This window comes from Chelmon rostratus, chromosome 3 (genome assembly GCF_017976325.1).
Source record: "Chelmon rostratus isolate fCheRos1 chromosome 3, fCheRos1.pri, whole genome shotgun sequence".
Lineage (NCBI taxonomy): Eukaryota > Metazoa > Chordata > Actinopteri > Chaetodontiformes > Chaetodontidae > Chelmon > Chelmon rostratus.
In genome coordinates this window covers 3,188,125-3,201,905 of record NC_055660.1, presented here as the reverse complement: position 1 = coordinate 3,201,905, position 13,781 = coordinate 3,188,125, and the positions used below count along the sequence as shown (strand labels likewise).

At 41.5% G+C, this 13,781-nt stretch overlaps 1 protein-coding gene across 4 annotated transcripts in view; it reads left to right on the top strand.

Annotated features, from left to right (window-relative positions):
• inpp4b (inositol polyphosphate-4-phosphatase type II B) overlaps nucleotides 1-13,781 on the top strand; it is a 134,474-nt gene that overhangs the window by 91,785 nt on the left and 28,908 nt on the right. For all 4 annotated transcript variants that reach the window (XM_041933072.1, XM_041933073.1, XM_041933075.1 and 1 more), the window contains 2 exons: nucleotides 2,754-2,858; nucleotides 7,168-7,276. In XM_041933072.1, the coding sequence (XP_041789006.1) occupies nucleotides 2,754-2,858; nucleotides 7,168-7,276 (214 nt within the window). The remainder of the gene's footprint in view (nucleotides 1-2,753; nucleotides 2,859-7,167; nucleotides 7,277-13,781) is intronic.

Genomic DNA, 13,781 nt, shown 5'->3' with positions numbered 1-13,781 from the left:
GGTTAGAAATGGCATCTGTTTACATTCACACTTTGATAAGTAGCAGCAAATCTGTTACTACCTTAGGAAGAAGACATGATTGATTTTCAGTGCTTGAAAATAATAAGCCACATCACTGTCAGAAGTGTTATCCGTTTCTGCGGTAACACATTTCAGCTTGAGTTGGCCAGCAGTTTCAGCATTAAATACAGTAATGGAGGTGCACTGGATTTGTTTTCATGTTTGGCCAACCTGCCAAATGGTGCTGAAAACCTGTGGCAGGTAGCAGGTTTTCTCACCTAGATTCTGTGTGAAAAAAAACCTTCTGTAGTGCTGAGGTTTTGATTGGTGCATACAGGTCTGTTGCCTGGAGACTAATTAAAGAACAGACAGAAAAGAGTATGTATTGCTGGGTTTAGCTCCTCTCAACACAAGGCAGAGTTATGACACATGTCAGATAAAAGACCTGGAAAGTTTGCTCAGTCTTTTTTGTCATTATGGTGCAATTAGCATACATTATAAGCAACAGTACCAGGAACACACTCGCTACCATACTGAGCCACATTAGACACGTTAAGTAACTCAGTAATCAGTATCATTACGATATTGCCAGTCACAATATTTGGAATTCGTAGCTGAATTTTCAGTCTTTTGACCTTAAAGGTGTTGCTGTAGATAATAAAGTAATCATTCCTGACAGGAAGTAGCAGATTAGTCTGTGAAATTTGAGTATTTAATTAAATCCCTGCCTTATATTAATTTTGCTGTCATACGTTCACGTGGCATAATTGTATTAAGATACTGAATTTATTAATATATATATCAATGCATATATAGATAGATAGATAGATAGATAGATAAATAAAGTTTTTTCTTATCTTATCGAACCAAAAAGTCGCCTCCACAACTACAGTCATGCATACTGTATATAATAAATATCCCTTTGTTTTATGTTAATATGAATGGATCATAGTGAAGTTCTAATAAAGAATAGATTTGTTTTTCTTTTTTATACTTATTGATCTAACTCTCCTCATGAAAGTTTTTGTTCCCTCTTGGTGTCACTTCCTCTGGTTGAAAATAATGTTGTTATGTGTTTCCCACATCAGCAAATGCATGTCTGAAATGCAAAGAGAAAAACTTGGTGGATATTATTATAAGCCAGACGACAGAAGACCAAGCATTTTAACTTTATCAACAGATAAATTCAAGGTCACACCAATGGTAACAGTGTTGTGTTAAATGGCCTCTGTGATCACAGCACAGCCAACTGATATCAGTTAGTTATAGAAATAGATCTCCTATCAGAGGCACTTCCTCACACACATATATTTGCATATTTATTCACCTCCCTGACATTTATTTGTAGTAATCGTTACGTTACAATTTGGATTTATGAATTACACCGACATGGTCACCATATGTACCATCAGTGTCCTCTATGACCTTCACAACAAAACAACTTGCTGCGTACAAGCTGGAAAACATGTAACGTGCACTTTTGTAACACAGGCTTAATGCCTTAGATAGGAAATTCAAAGTCATGTGTCTTAAAAGATTTAATTATAAGTTGCGATGGCAAACTAGATTATGAAACTTGGTGATGTGAGAGTTTTTGTTCCTGTGTTTGGTCTTCTGCACCTGTTCCAAACAGCTCCATTTTTAGTGACTTAGCTCTACTGGTAACCATCACAACACTTCTAAATTGCCTCTGTTGCATGATTGTTCTTGAAAGCTTAGCCTCATCTCAAAGAGGCTCATCAACCCTATTTGCATATGTGAGATTTGAGCAGCCAACATGGAGTGTCAGATTGTGATTTTGAGCTTAGCTTCAAACCACAAACAAAGAGCATCGTTTGGCAGAAACTTTTAATTGGACGTTATAAGCAAAGTAGCGGCTGCAAAGGGCATTAAATCCTGTGCTTAAAGGATCACACTGCACATTACAGGATGTCATCAGCAGCTGATCGTAAAAAATCTCTCACTGATGCATTTCTATCTGATTTACGTAGATGTGTGTTAAATGATGGTGCATGGGCATTGAAAAATAGACTGCTTTTAATCCTAACCCACTGCCAAACAAAGAATAATTTTGGGTATCTTGATGTTTTAAATAGTGTGTCATTTGTGACATTTTATGTCACAATTATGTTTTCTTTAAGAAATTTATTTTATTTTTTTTTAATTGAAACTTTGGTATTCTGAAAGCATACTCATGAAGCAACCATTCACAGGACAAAATGAAAACATTCATCAAATTTCATTTATTCTTTGGCAGCATTTTGCTTTGAATATTGTGGAAATTAAGTTGTGAAACCCTCCACACCCTCACAACGTATAATTGAATTTGCACTGCAGGTGCCTCTGCAACCTCTAATTTAAATGGATTTTAATTTAGTGCTATGTATTCCCTCTCGTCACTCAGCTGTTCATTAAACATATCTCAAGTCACCCAATTCTGTAAGGTTTTACTTTTCACTGGAAAATCAAAGAGAGCATTTGAACAGCACTCCAATTTATTGCCTAATGTTGGCTAATCTGTTTCTCAGTCCCTCTCTTCATAAGCACATAAACAAGGTAATAAAGGGAAAAGCCATATAAAGCAGTCATGTTGGAATGATCATAGCATAGCTGCAGCAGACAGTGAGGCCTTTTTTATAACAGCCTTTTTATAGGCTTTCATAGGGATGGTTTTATCTTTGAAACCTCCACCAGCTCCATTATGTTAAATGACTATATGACAAAGACTTGTTGTGTCTCTGTTTTTTTTTCAGGTCGTTCATTCAAGCCAAGCTGCTGCAAAGCCCAGAAATCTCTGGAGTTCATCCCGATTAACTTGCACACCCAGAGGATGAGGGTGACGTGCCCCAGAAAAACAGGTATTACACTGCTGCTGTAAACTTTAGTTAGACCTGTCGTTATACCTGATACTTAAACCTGCCGTAACTGATTGTTTATGGCCGTTTGTGGGCAGTGGAAACAAGCTGTGAACACAACATTGACATATCAATAGCTTTTAAGTTGATATGGTTACTGAGCAACATTATAAGTCACTATTATTTAGTGTTTCTGGTCACATGACCATAAACTTTATCAATAAAAAAAAATCAAGGAAATGATGTGAGACCGCTGGTAAGTGAAATATGTCAGTGAAATATTTGCTCTTTTTGCTCTGTCTCTACCGACTCCTGAGGGAAGTATTCATCTCTTCAGCTGCTAAATGTTCCACTACATTCACCAGCTAGTTGCTAACTGTGTTGTCTGGTGTTGCACAGTGGAGCTTTTTCACTGAAGGCAGCTGCCTGCTGTGGCCGTGAGCAGCGAGAGTGAACCAAAACAATAAAGTTGTGGCTCAGACGGTTAAAGGTTGAGCTGAAACACCATAAAGCTGAGGGCAGCTGCAGATTCAGGTGTTAATTCTCTGTTGGTGCGTCACTCCTTTTGCACTGTTGCATTGTTTTTCATGGTCACTTCACCCAATGTTACTAAAAAAATATTGATTAAAGCCACCTTAAAGCAAACCTACTCAAAGTAACTTGGTTCAATAACTGTTTGACCTGAAACTTCTGAGCAGAAAAAGCAGCGGTCGTAGAAAAGTGGTTTCATGTGACACCATCGGCTGCTGTGGTTGTCACCCGCTGTCGTCTCTCTATGCCTGACTTCTCCATCTGTCTGTGATACTCAGAGGGCTCAGACAGGGTGGTTCTAGGTCAGTGCCCAGGCTGAAAGGTGAGAATTAACTTGGCCAGAGAAAGATAGACAAAACACTAATTAAGCCCTTTGCGTTTCTCCGGAGAGAAAGACTGGCTGTCTCCTCCACCGCTGCTCTGTAGCTGGCGAAGCCTGTTACTGCCCTGGAACTGTCTCAGTGTATTAAGGCGACTAACGGCTGCCTCACTGTCTGTGAGTGGGCTCCATTTCAGCCATACACTCAATGATTGATGGAAGGTTGAAGAGAGACAAACCTTGACATAAACTCTGGTTCTTTGAGTGAAGGCATCAGGGAAGACAGATAAAATAAGTAAAATCAAGTCATCATACAAGCCTGCAACTGTCTTACACTGTCGAGGCAGAAGGGGGAAAAATCAAGAGAAAACAAGCCTAAGAGGAGTTTGTCAATTGATTGATGGACACTGTGATAATTACCCGCTGTGAGCCAAATTCACACCTTGACTCAGTTCCAGGCGGTGAGGCTTCAGCTAATGTGTTTATGTGTGTACACTCCACTGCGCATACTACAGTAGGACCTGGACTTACACACAGCTCCCATCGGCTTCATGATGTTAATTAAGAAATCTCTGTAATCTAAATTAATGGTGCGTGGTATTTAAAGGCAGCTCTGCAGACACACATTAAGAGCAGATTTTTTAAATATTATACAGATATTTTTCCAAATACATGATTGCTATGTTAAAATAGGCGCACAAGGGGGGGTGCACGTGTCATTTACCACCTGCTCTCTCTCTCAGTTAACCATCATTTATCCAATAAAAGCAAAAATGCACAAACATAAGATCACACACACAAATGAAATGCATGCAGAATTTTGGCTATTTTTTATTGGCTTCAAGGTGTTTTTGATATGAGCTGAGAAAATGTTGAGTCTGGCTCTTCCTGATGAAATGGCACAACACAAACTGGAGTTCAGACTCTCGAGTGCTGCAGGGATGAAGTAAGCATTGTCCAAAGCCAATGATTTTGGATTATTGCATAAAATAAGATCTGCTGCAAACAGATATTTAGGATAATTTCACATTTGATTCAGCAAGATAATCTTCACAGCACAGTTGCATGACTTCACCACCATTAAGCTTCCGACTGCATTATACTGTGCGCACTTTACAATAAATTGATGAATCTAAAGTTGGAAAGGAGGATTTAAAGGCGATCAATCGAGAAGATGAATTTCCATGTTTGGCGTGGAGATATTTAATGTTCCCGACAACCTCTGTTCGTGAAAGCCTCAAAATTCAGGAATGTTGTTATTTAATGATGTATTTTATGTCTTAGAACAAAACGTGAAAATCTTCAGTTAACCGCAGACCTCATTTCAGGCAGCTGACGAAAACCTATTGAAGAAACCCATTGACTTCCAGACCAGGGAACAGGAAGCGCAACTCGTTTCCGGGTTTTATAACTCAGTCCTGCAGCACTCTGTTCACCCAGATCCTGTCCTCTGAGTGCAGGCACCACGACGTCTCGAGTGCAGAAAAAAGGATGTGATCCTTCACTTGTCTCTCACTTGCAAACACTACAGACTGAGCTCTTTTGACAAAAAAAAAAAAATTTCTGTCAGTGAGTGGCAGAAACGCCTCTCTGTTTAATATAGTACAGTCCAACAGCACAACAAACTGCAGCCTCCAAAACGACCAGCAGCACCTCTCTAAAACAACATAAAATGAACGTTGCATTCTTCATCCTTGTTCGATCATGTGTTACTATTACAGTGTACGTTTCCTCCATTTAAAAAGGAAAAGACATTGAATAAATGATTGCAATCAGTCAGGCTCAGGAAGCGCTGGAACCTGCTCCTTAATGGTGCCGAGTCTCAATTTCAAACTGTTGTCAATTGCTCTATTGTTCCATTTGATTTTCTGAAGTGAGCTTGTCTGTGCAATCTACTCGACAACGCTAAGCCATTCATTTTCATTTTGTCTATTTATCATCCAGCAAGAAGAAGAAACTGGGGGGAAAAACACTTTGAACAGTAAACAGTATTCATCTGTTTTGCTAGGAATGTCTTATGTCTGCAAAATGACAACTGCAAAATGTCTCTATCCAGAAAGTCTCAGCTTGGCAAAAGCATTGTTCAGCACTCATTTGGGTCGAGTGAAAGGATGTTTTGTCATTGTTAAACAGGATTGTAGAATGGGTTAAGTATGAATTATAACCAATCCTGACTGCCACAACAGATTTCCTGTTTTAGAAAACAACTGTCCTCTCAGTACTTAAACAGTTTGTTCTGTTGTTGATTTATTGAGAAAAGGAGATGGGGAGAGGGGGAGCAGGCAAATCAAGCATGAATTGGTTATTGTGCTTGATGTTCTGAAACCCACTATTGTATTTCAGTGTACTTCTGTTGTGGGAAAACTAATTAAGGAGACTTGGACATCTGAAAACTCCAGTGGGCCAAACGTGTGGTGGACAGACAGCCTCATGGCCAGGCACAGGGATAATTAATGAAAGAAGCAGTGGGTAATAGCGAATCCCTCACATCAAACCGCTGTTGGTCTGTTGTGGTGTTATTGGGGGAAGTGAGACTGTCGGCCTCACCGTTATTCACATCTCTGTGGCGCCACTTGGAGCTGTGTTGTGTCATTAATTTCTATTTTCAACAATTTTTCAGGCAGCGTTTTCCTACGGTCAGAGCTGCTCACTGTTGCTTTCCCGGGGGTGTTCATTAACTGACCTGGAACTCAGCCACACCAAAATATTCACCCCCATAAACCCCAGTCCTACCCCCCCGTACTCTTCGCTGTTTTTTTTTTCTCCGGTTTAATTGTCAGCCTCGTCCATTACTCATTCAGAACAAGGCCTGTTGTAAGCACCTCTGCGCCCACCTAGCCGTCTGTGAAGTGTTTATTTACTTTTGACGACGGTGTGCAAATTGAAATGAAGCGCTGTGACATTGGCCGTCCTTCTGGTTCAACGTGGGACCAGCACTACACAAGACCAAAAGATGGCTGGAGAGAGATGACTAGTGATAGAGTGGTGCCGACGCACTGTGAATCAACCTGAAACATGTGTGCCTAAAAACAAATTTACTGGCAGAGTCCAGAGTAATATCGTGCTTCTTTAGTTAGCATGAATACAGTCTGGGCTTAAAAATACTGTGTGCAGGGTACAAAAGGTAGCACCTTGCAGGAACCTCTCCATGAAACTTTGAGATTTTAATGTAAACTGAAGCTCAGCCGCACGGCATATTCATAAAAACTGAAGTAATCCTCATGTCAGGCACCATTAACTGATGATATGAGGCTTATTAGAAATATCCCTGCAGAGGATATTTTGCAAAATTCTGACTCAAAATTAAGGATATTTAAAATTGAAAACACTTTTTTTATATTTTATTATTTATTTTATCTTCTTTTTCTCATCTCAGGGTCCTTTAGTGCCAGTGTTTATCAGGTGCTGTATTACACATGTCATGGTTTTAAATCCTGTCGAATCTGTTTTCTCTCTACACAGATGCTTTCTATGACGTTGTCACTGTTGGTGCCCCTGCAGCCCACTTCCAGGGCTTCAAGTGTGGTGGTCTGCAGCGTCTCCTTAGCAGATACGAAGCAGAGAAAAAGAGGTAAGAAAAAAGACCTTGCAGGTACACCATACCGAGGGAGCATGGGTGATTTAATACAGGACACATGCTGAGCTGGAAACAGGCTTGTATTGACAAAAGAATTTAACTTGGGTATAATTGATAGTGACAAACAAATTTGTCCCCGGCCTGTTGACTGGATTTTACAGAGCCCCATACAGTTACTTAACAGCCAAGCAATGCTGCATCTAGACTGGAACTCCACTGCTGCTGACAGCCCAATTTGACTGGAGGCAACAGGCATGATGGAAAAGGTTTGTTGAGTCAGAAGTTCCTCTGTACCGGTTCTTTTCCCTGGCAAGCATTTTTTCTCCCTCCTGAAGTTGTATCTTAACTTGCCGCTAAAGAGCCGCACACTTTGCTGTAACTACCAGCTGCCAGCTGGAGCTCACTCTTAAAATGCACTTCAATTCAAAACCAAGATTTTTTGTAAAAAATGAGGGAATTCTTCATCAATATTGTTACCACAAAACAAATGACATGTACATCAATCCTTAATCAGTGACTGCCAGATGAGTCTACACTACTGCAATAGTCACATTATTACTGCTAGATATTCCACAAGGAGCGAGTCCTTAAGCTGAAAAGCTGAATTCTTCTGTGAAATTTTATACACGAAGAAGTCTGAGTAATACAGCGGCTTTGCTCAGATCAGTACTCAAACTAGAGATTTTTTGTGACGTGTTCTCACTGACACTCAGGGAGCCTCTCAGATCGAGTTTTATGTTAGATTGAGTTCAGTCTGTTGCTGTGAACCAGCTCTCTGCCTGATTGCTCGATGAGAAAAATATGTCTTGTGTGTTTGCTTTAGTGACCTAAACGGCTAGCTGCACAGACACTCAGGGTTGACCGAATAAAATGAGACCGTGCTACTATGATTGTATTTTACCCACACAGATACAAAGATAAATGTGCATGCACCTGCACTGCCTCAAAGTGCACCGGGGCAACGTATCCATAAGACTTCCTCGAACCTGAGATCAGCAGTATTCTGTAAATTTTGCTGTCTTTGCCCTTTGGATGCACGGTGGAGGTGTATGTCACTGGAGTTCAGTATGTGGTCACTTGAGTGATGCCAGAAGAAATGAAGGGTGATTTCTCCCAAAGCTCCCCATAGAGTGCAAAGTCATTACAGACCATGCCAGATCCAATTAGTTACAGAGTTTGCCGTTCAAGAAAGAGGGGAAGAGAGGCGAGATGGAGCGGGCTGAGGTGTGGGTATGAAATGGATAAGTTGATGGGAAAATAGTTGGGCGCCTGTGCTGATAATAAAAAATAAAGAAAAGACTTTTCTGCTAAAGTGCACAAGTGACTTTGCTGAAGATGGTCAGTTTTATCTGCTAGCATGAACTATGATAAGGTTAGCATATTTTCGAGAATCCACTGAAGCGAAATCATTTCCTTTGAATGAGATTAGACTTCAGAAAGAATTCTCCAGGGAGACAGAGCTTTTTGTTTCATATTTGACTTAGCTAATGACTCACTGTAGCTTAAATTTTCCAATTTTCCGCCTGACTAACTGACTGCGGCCTGCACTGAGCCTTATCCATGTTTGACCTGGAATGCAGTCATTTGTCAGTCAGCGTCAGAAATGGGACTGAAATCTGTTTCTCTGGGATTTTGCAGAGTGTTTGCTGGGACCATTTTAATGAAGGTGCACGCTTTCTTTAAGCGAGAGACATTCATTATTTTATGGTTTAATGTGCTTTTATCATTCATGCGCTGAACAGCTGACCAAATGTTAAACACAGAACGACCCACTGAGGTTTTTTTATTGTTGTGTGTGAATGTGAAGTACTGTAGTTGTGTGTCCAGTCAAGGGTCACTTAATTGCACGGAACGCCGGCCTATTTGAACAGAGCAAAGTGTGTGCACACACGCACTCAGTCATTATACCTCTCCCAGTGTGTCTTCTCGCCTTTCAGAAGCAGCCTTTTGTAATCACATTTGATTAAAAAGGGAACAATCGGTGAGATGTGAGACTTGGCTATTCATTGTGATATTAATTCATCAAAGAGAAGATGGAAAAGGATTGAGGAAGGCTAAAAAAAGGAAAACCTGAGCACAGAGGTGTTACCAGGAGGGCAATAAAAGAGCTATTCGTCTTTGTTCCCTGGACACTCGAAAAAGAGGGAGGGGGGTTCTTTCCAGATCCATTAAAAACCTGCATTGGCCGAACTTGGCAATGACTGGAGTATGCAATGTAGTTTGTCTCTCAGGATGGACCAGGAAAGAGTTTAATCAATAGTTACACTTAGTATTCCTCCAGAAACCCTGCACGTGTACACACAGGGCAAGAGCATTTATCTTTCATTAATGCATGCAGTCCTACTTAAATGGCTGCTTTAAAAGTCACTGGATTTTTATCCATTTTTAATTGAACCCTGTAGACAGAGCTGTGGATTTGCTGAGGTGGTCTAATCTTTCATTAACAGCCGTTTTTGAATTATTCAGCTAATCTGCATAGTGATGCAACCCACTTTATTTGGACACAGGTTTTGCTGAACCTGAGCGTTCAGCAGTTTTTTCCTACCTGGACTGATGTGTGTGTGTGTGTGTGTTGGACTGGTATGTGAGCCGGAGACATACAGCAGCTTATGGTTTTGACTTGTGTTTGGTCTTCCTGTAGAATGTCGGACGGAGCCCGTTTATAAGGTCAGCTGTACTGAGTCGGTGCAGAAGCTATGAAGTGCCGCTCCGCTCAACATGTGTCTTTGAATTCTGTCCGCCGTCACAGAGAGGAAGGAGGCCCTGTCATTTCGCCAGGCCTCCTGGCCAAGCAGAACTGCCGAATGACACATTTCTGGGACACAGAGAGTGGTTGAAACTACATCGCACACACTTAATAGAGCCTCTTGGGGCCGATGTTCAGATTTAATGTGACTAGCAGCATGTTGTCCAACAAAATAACTTCCTCCCAGGATGGCTGCGTTCGTGTTCAGAGACAGGACGTTGGCTGTGGCTGGGACTCCGTACTGATGGACAGCAGCTTGTTAGTTCTTCGCCTGCTCTGGAGTCAGCCTGCTCCAGGTTCTGTTTGTGATGGAGAGAGACGCTGGCAGTGGCCTTGAGGCTTATCTGGTCTCAGATCAGGGTTTCTAGCTCGTCTGAATCACTGAGGAAAACTTTGGCTGTTATTCTGAGAACTGATGTGAGATCAGTGCCCAGTGAAGGATTCGACAGCAGATGGAGTTCGGCAGTTAAAAGAATCTGGTTTGAGATCAGATCTTCCAGTGTGTATTTATAGCAGACAGTGTTCTTACTGTGGCCGTGTGGCAGTGGCCTGGTGTAAGACCGTGAGTGCAGCGTGCTGCCTAAATGACGAAGGAGGTTTTGGCAGGCGCCTGGAGTGCTGCAGGGCTCTCTGCTGACGTAGCTGCGTTTTACTCCTGCTGTCTGTCAGCAGCAGGCCACAAGCTCTTCATTAATTTCCTCTCCACTATTAATTAGCCATGCGCTGGAGATGCTGGCTTAATTAGGCTGCTGGGCCCAGCGGTTTTCTCCCTCTCATTACTGTTATAATCAATTCCTACTGATCATTTAGGAAAACCGAGGAGGGTCATCCTGGACAACGCTGCTGGTTTTAGTAACCTGTTAGTTGACTGGAGTCTCATCCCAGACTCGAGTTTACCTGATGAATTGTCGAGCCGGAAATGTGTGAGCACGTGGATGTGGTCTTTTTCCTGGAGATCCAGGGTTGTTGGTTTGTGTGAAACTTGAATTAGAAGAAGATGAAGGATGATAATTTCATGAGTCAAAGGGCACTGTGCATGTTGTGCATGGGGAGCGGCAGCACACCTTCGGTATTTTCATGGCTGGAGGCGTGTGGTGTACCCAGGGTGCACATGGAAATTAGGCGGGATTAAGAAGAATCCATTATCATACATTATTACTGAGTGTGTTGGGTCTGACAGCAGTTCCTTCTAAAAGCATTGCCCTCCCTGCAATGACATGCTGACGTCATGTAATGGAGTTCTGGTGGAGCTTCACCTAAGAGGAAACTAATATTCTGTCACGGGAGGAGAAGAGTTGCAAATGCAAATATAGTTCAGCCCGTGTATGCCTCAGAGGACAGACGAATAGAATTGTTGTTTCTGAACATGTGGAATATCCAGCCGTCTGCGTTGTTTTCTGCGATAATGTGCAGTTTCATTTGGAAACGGAAAAGCTCAAATGCATCTGGCACACGAAATTCAAATCTGATGACATGCGTCACACAAATTCAGGGCTTCAGATAAGTAGCAAACTTCACATTCAAACCTTCCCATGGCTTTATAGGAGGTCAATCATTTAAAGGTGAAGGCCTTCATACTCTGCGTCCTAGAACTCATGCCACATTCTAGGTGTACTGTTCCAGTTTTTCTGTGTAATTAGATGTAGATGCAGGTTTAAAAGTAAAACTTTATTAAAAGGAGTTTGAGAGATTTTAGAGAGGTCAGCAAGGTTTCTAACAAATCAAGTGACAAAAATATCACAGAACGCCTGGTGCACCATCTGCTGCACTGTTGACGCTGAGTAACTATGGAGATAATCCTCAAATATAATCACTATATTACTGTGTAATGGAATATGCACAAATAAGGCTCTGTCATCTATCGTATCTCCAACACATTAGAAGGCTCTACTCATCACGCTGTATGTTTGCATACATGAAGGGATTTTTTAACTTGCAAAAAATCTGAGTTGGTCAAAACACTTAAAGGGCAACGTTTCAGAACGATGTGTTGGTCCCCAGGTTGTGCCTTTAGTCGGGGAAAAGCAAGAAAACTAGTTGACATGAAATGCGCTGTTCTTCATGTATGGAAATCTAATGCGTCCATTAGGTCTGTGGACATACACATAAATATTCAGAAATAGCATGTAAACTTTAATGTCTATATAGTTGCTGGACAAATGACTCACACTTACATTATGAATATCACTAAATATTCATATACCATATATAGCGACTGAACACACTCAAAGCAGCGCCTGGTGTGAAATCTCCCAGCACCGTTTCTATTGCTGCTGTAAGGAACTGCCTTCTACTCTATAAACTTATATTCTAAGTATAAAGAGCCATCAAAGGATCTTCCACTTTCTTTGGCATCATTACGGATAATATAGCGCTATTAGGCAAAGGACTGTTATTGATATCAAACTCTGATAATGGTCTGATCAAATTGCACCAAAATGCTTAAATTAAAACACTTCAGCATGAAAGAGGTCCCCCATCCGACAAACAGGAAATAACAGGTTCCTCTCTGGGAGCTCGTTTTAATTTTGGGTTTGGGAAGAAGGAGGCCTTTTATGAGTTCAGGTGTGCTGTGAGTCAGCTTGAGGTTTAATCTCGCCAACGTAAAACCGAGACAGGTAGGTGGATGTTCTGCTCTCGTATTTATTTCTTAAGTCATGGTGGATCAGGCTTCAGACATTACCAAAAGGGTCAGTCACTACCTCTCTGACACAAACTTCACAAAAGATAAACATTATAAGCTTCACAAAGGTACTGTTTTTTTGCAGGACTATTTTGTTGGATTACATTGTTTTTGTTGTTTTTTTGGAATGGAAGATGTACCCAAAACTAATGGCAATCAGATGCTCCCTCTTTGGCCTCTCATCGAGTTTCCAATCACAGATTTATGCTGTTTTACCTTTGCGTGGTTTGCTGTCCTGGTAGACCCGTTTGGACTGACAGCAATGCTGATAAGGCAATTAAAGTTCCTTGCCTTAGCCAGCCTTAGCGGGGATCAATTCTGTCCTCTAGCATCAGGTGGCAGCTCCCAACATTCATTATTGCCTGCATAGGCTCCCTAATGGGATTGGATTTGTACTTATGAGTCAACAGGGCTATTATTGAATCTCAGTCGCTGAAGCAATTGTCCTCTTCCAACAACTTTCTCCTTTGCCTCTTTTCTCGAGTATCTGTATTGTTGCAGTCCTGTAGGATTTTTTCTCTTTAGTTCTGCATAATGTAATAAGACGAATGTAAGCTCACAGGGGATGAAAGGGCTTTGCAGACTTTACTTTGTTGCAGTAGATTATTCAATTATGGTCTTCTCGGTGGCTGAAAACTAAGCATTTGAAGGTATGGTTATGGAAGTGGGCATAACAGAAGTTTGCAAGAGAGAAATGGTGGTGTTCTGTGCAGCTGAGTATTTCCCACTGTTTGCCCTGTGTCTCTCTCTCACTTAGTGATTCCTTTGATTAGCTTTGAGCTTGTGGGTGGTAGTTCTCCAGGGGACTCATTAGCAGTAATGACAAGGCCAAGATTTTAAAGCTAGCCAGTCAAAGACGTAGTTAGTGGCTCGTACCTACTACAGTACGCCTAATTTCCTAAGGCCCTGAGATTTTCACACTTATTGATACATCAGGTAGTGCTGCTCCACACAGGGCGACTTCTAAGGAAGCACTCTCTTCGCTTCGCTGCAAAATACTAGGAGCGCTGCAGTGAATACTGTATTATGGCAGCCATTTGTATGTGCCCCTCCCTTCCCCCCTTTCTCTC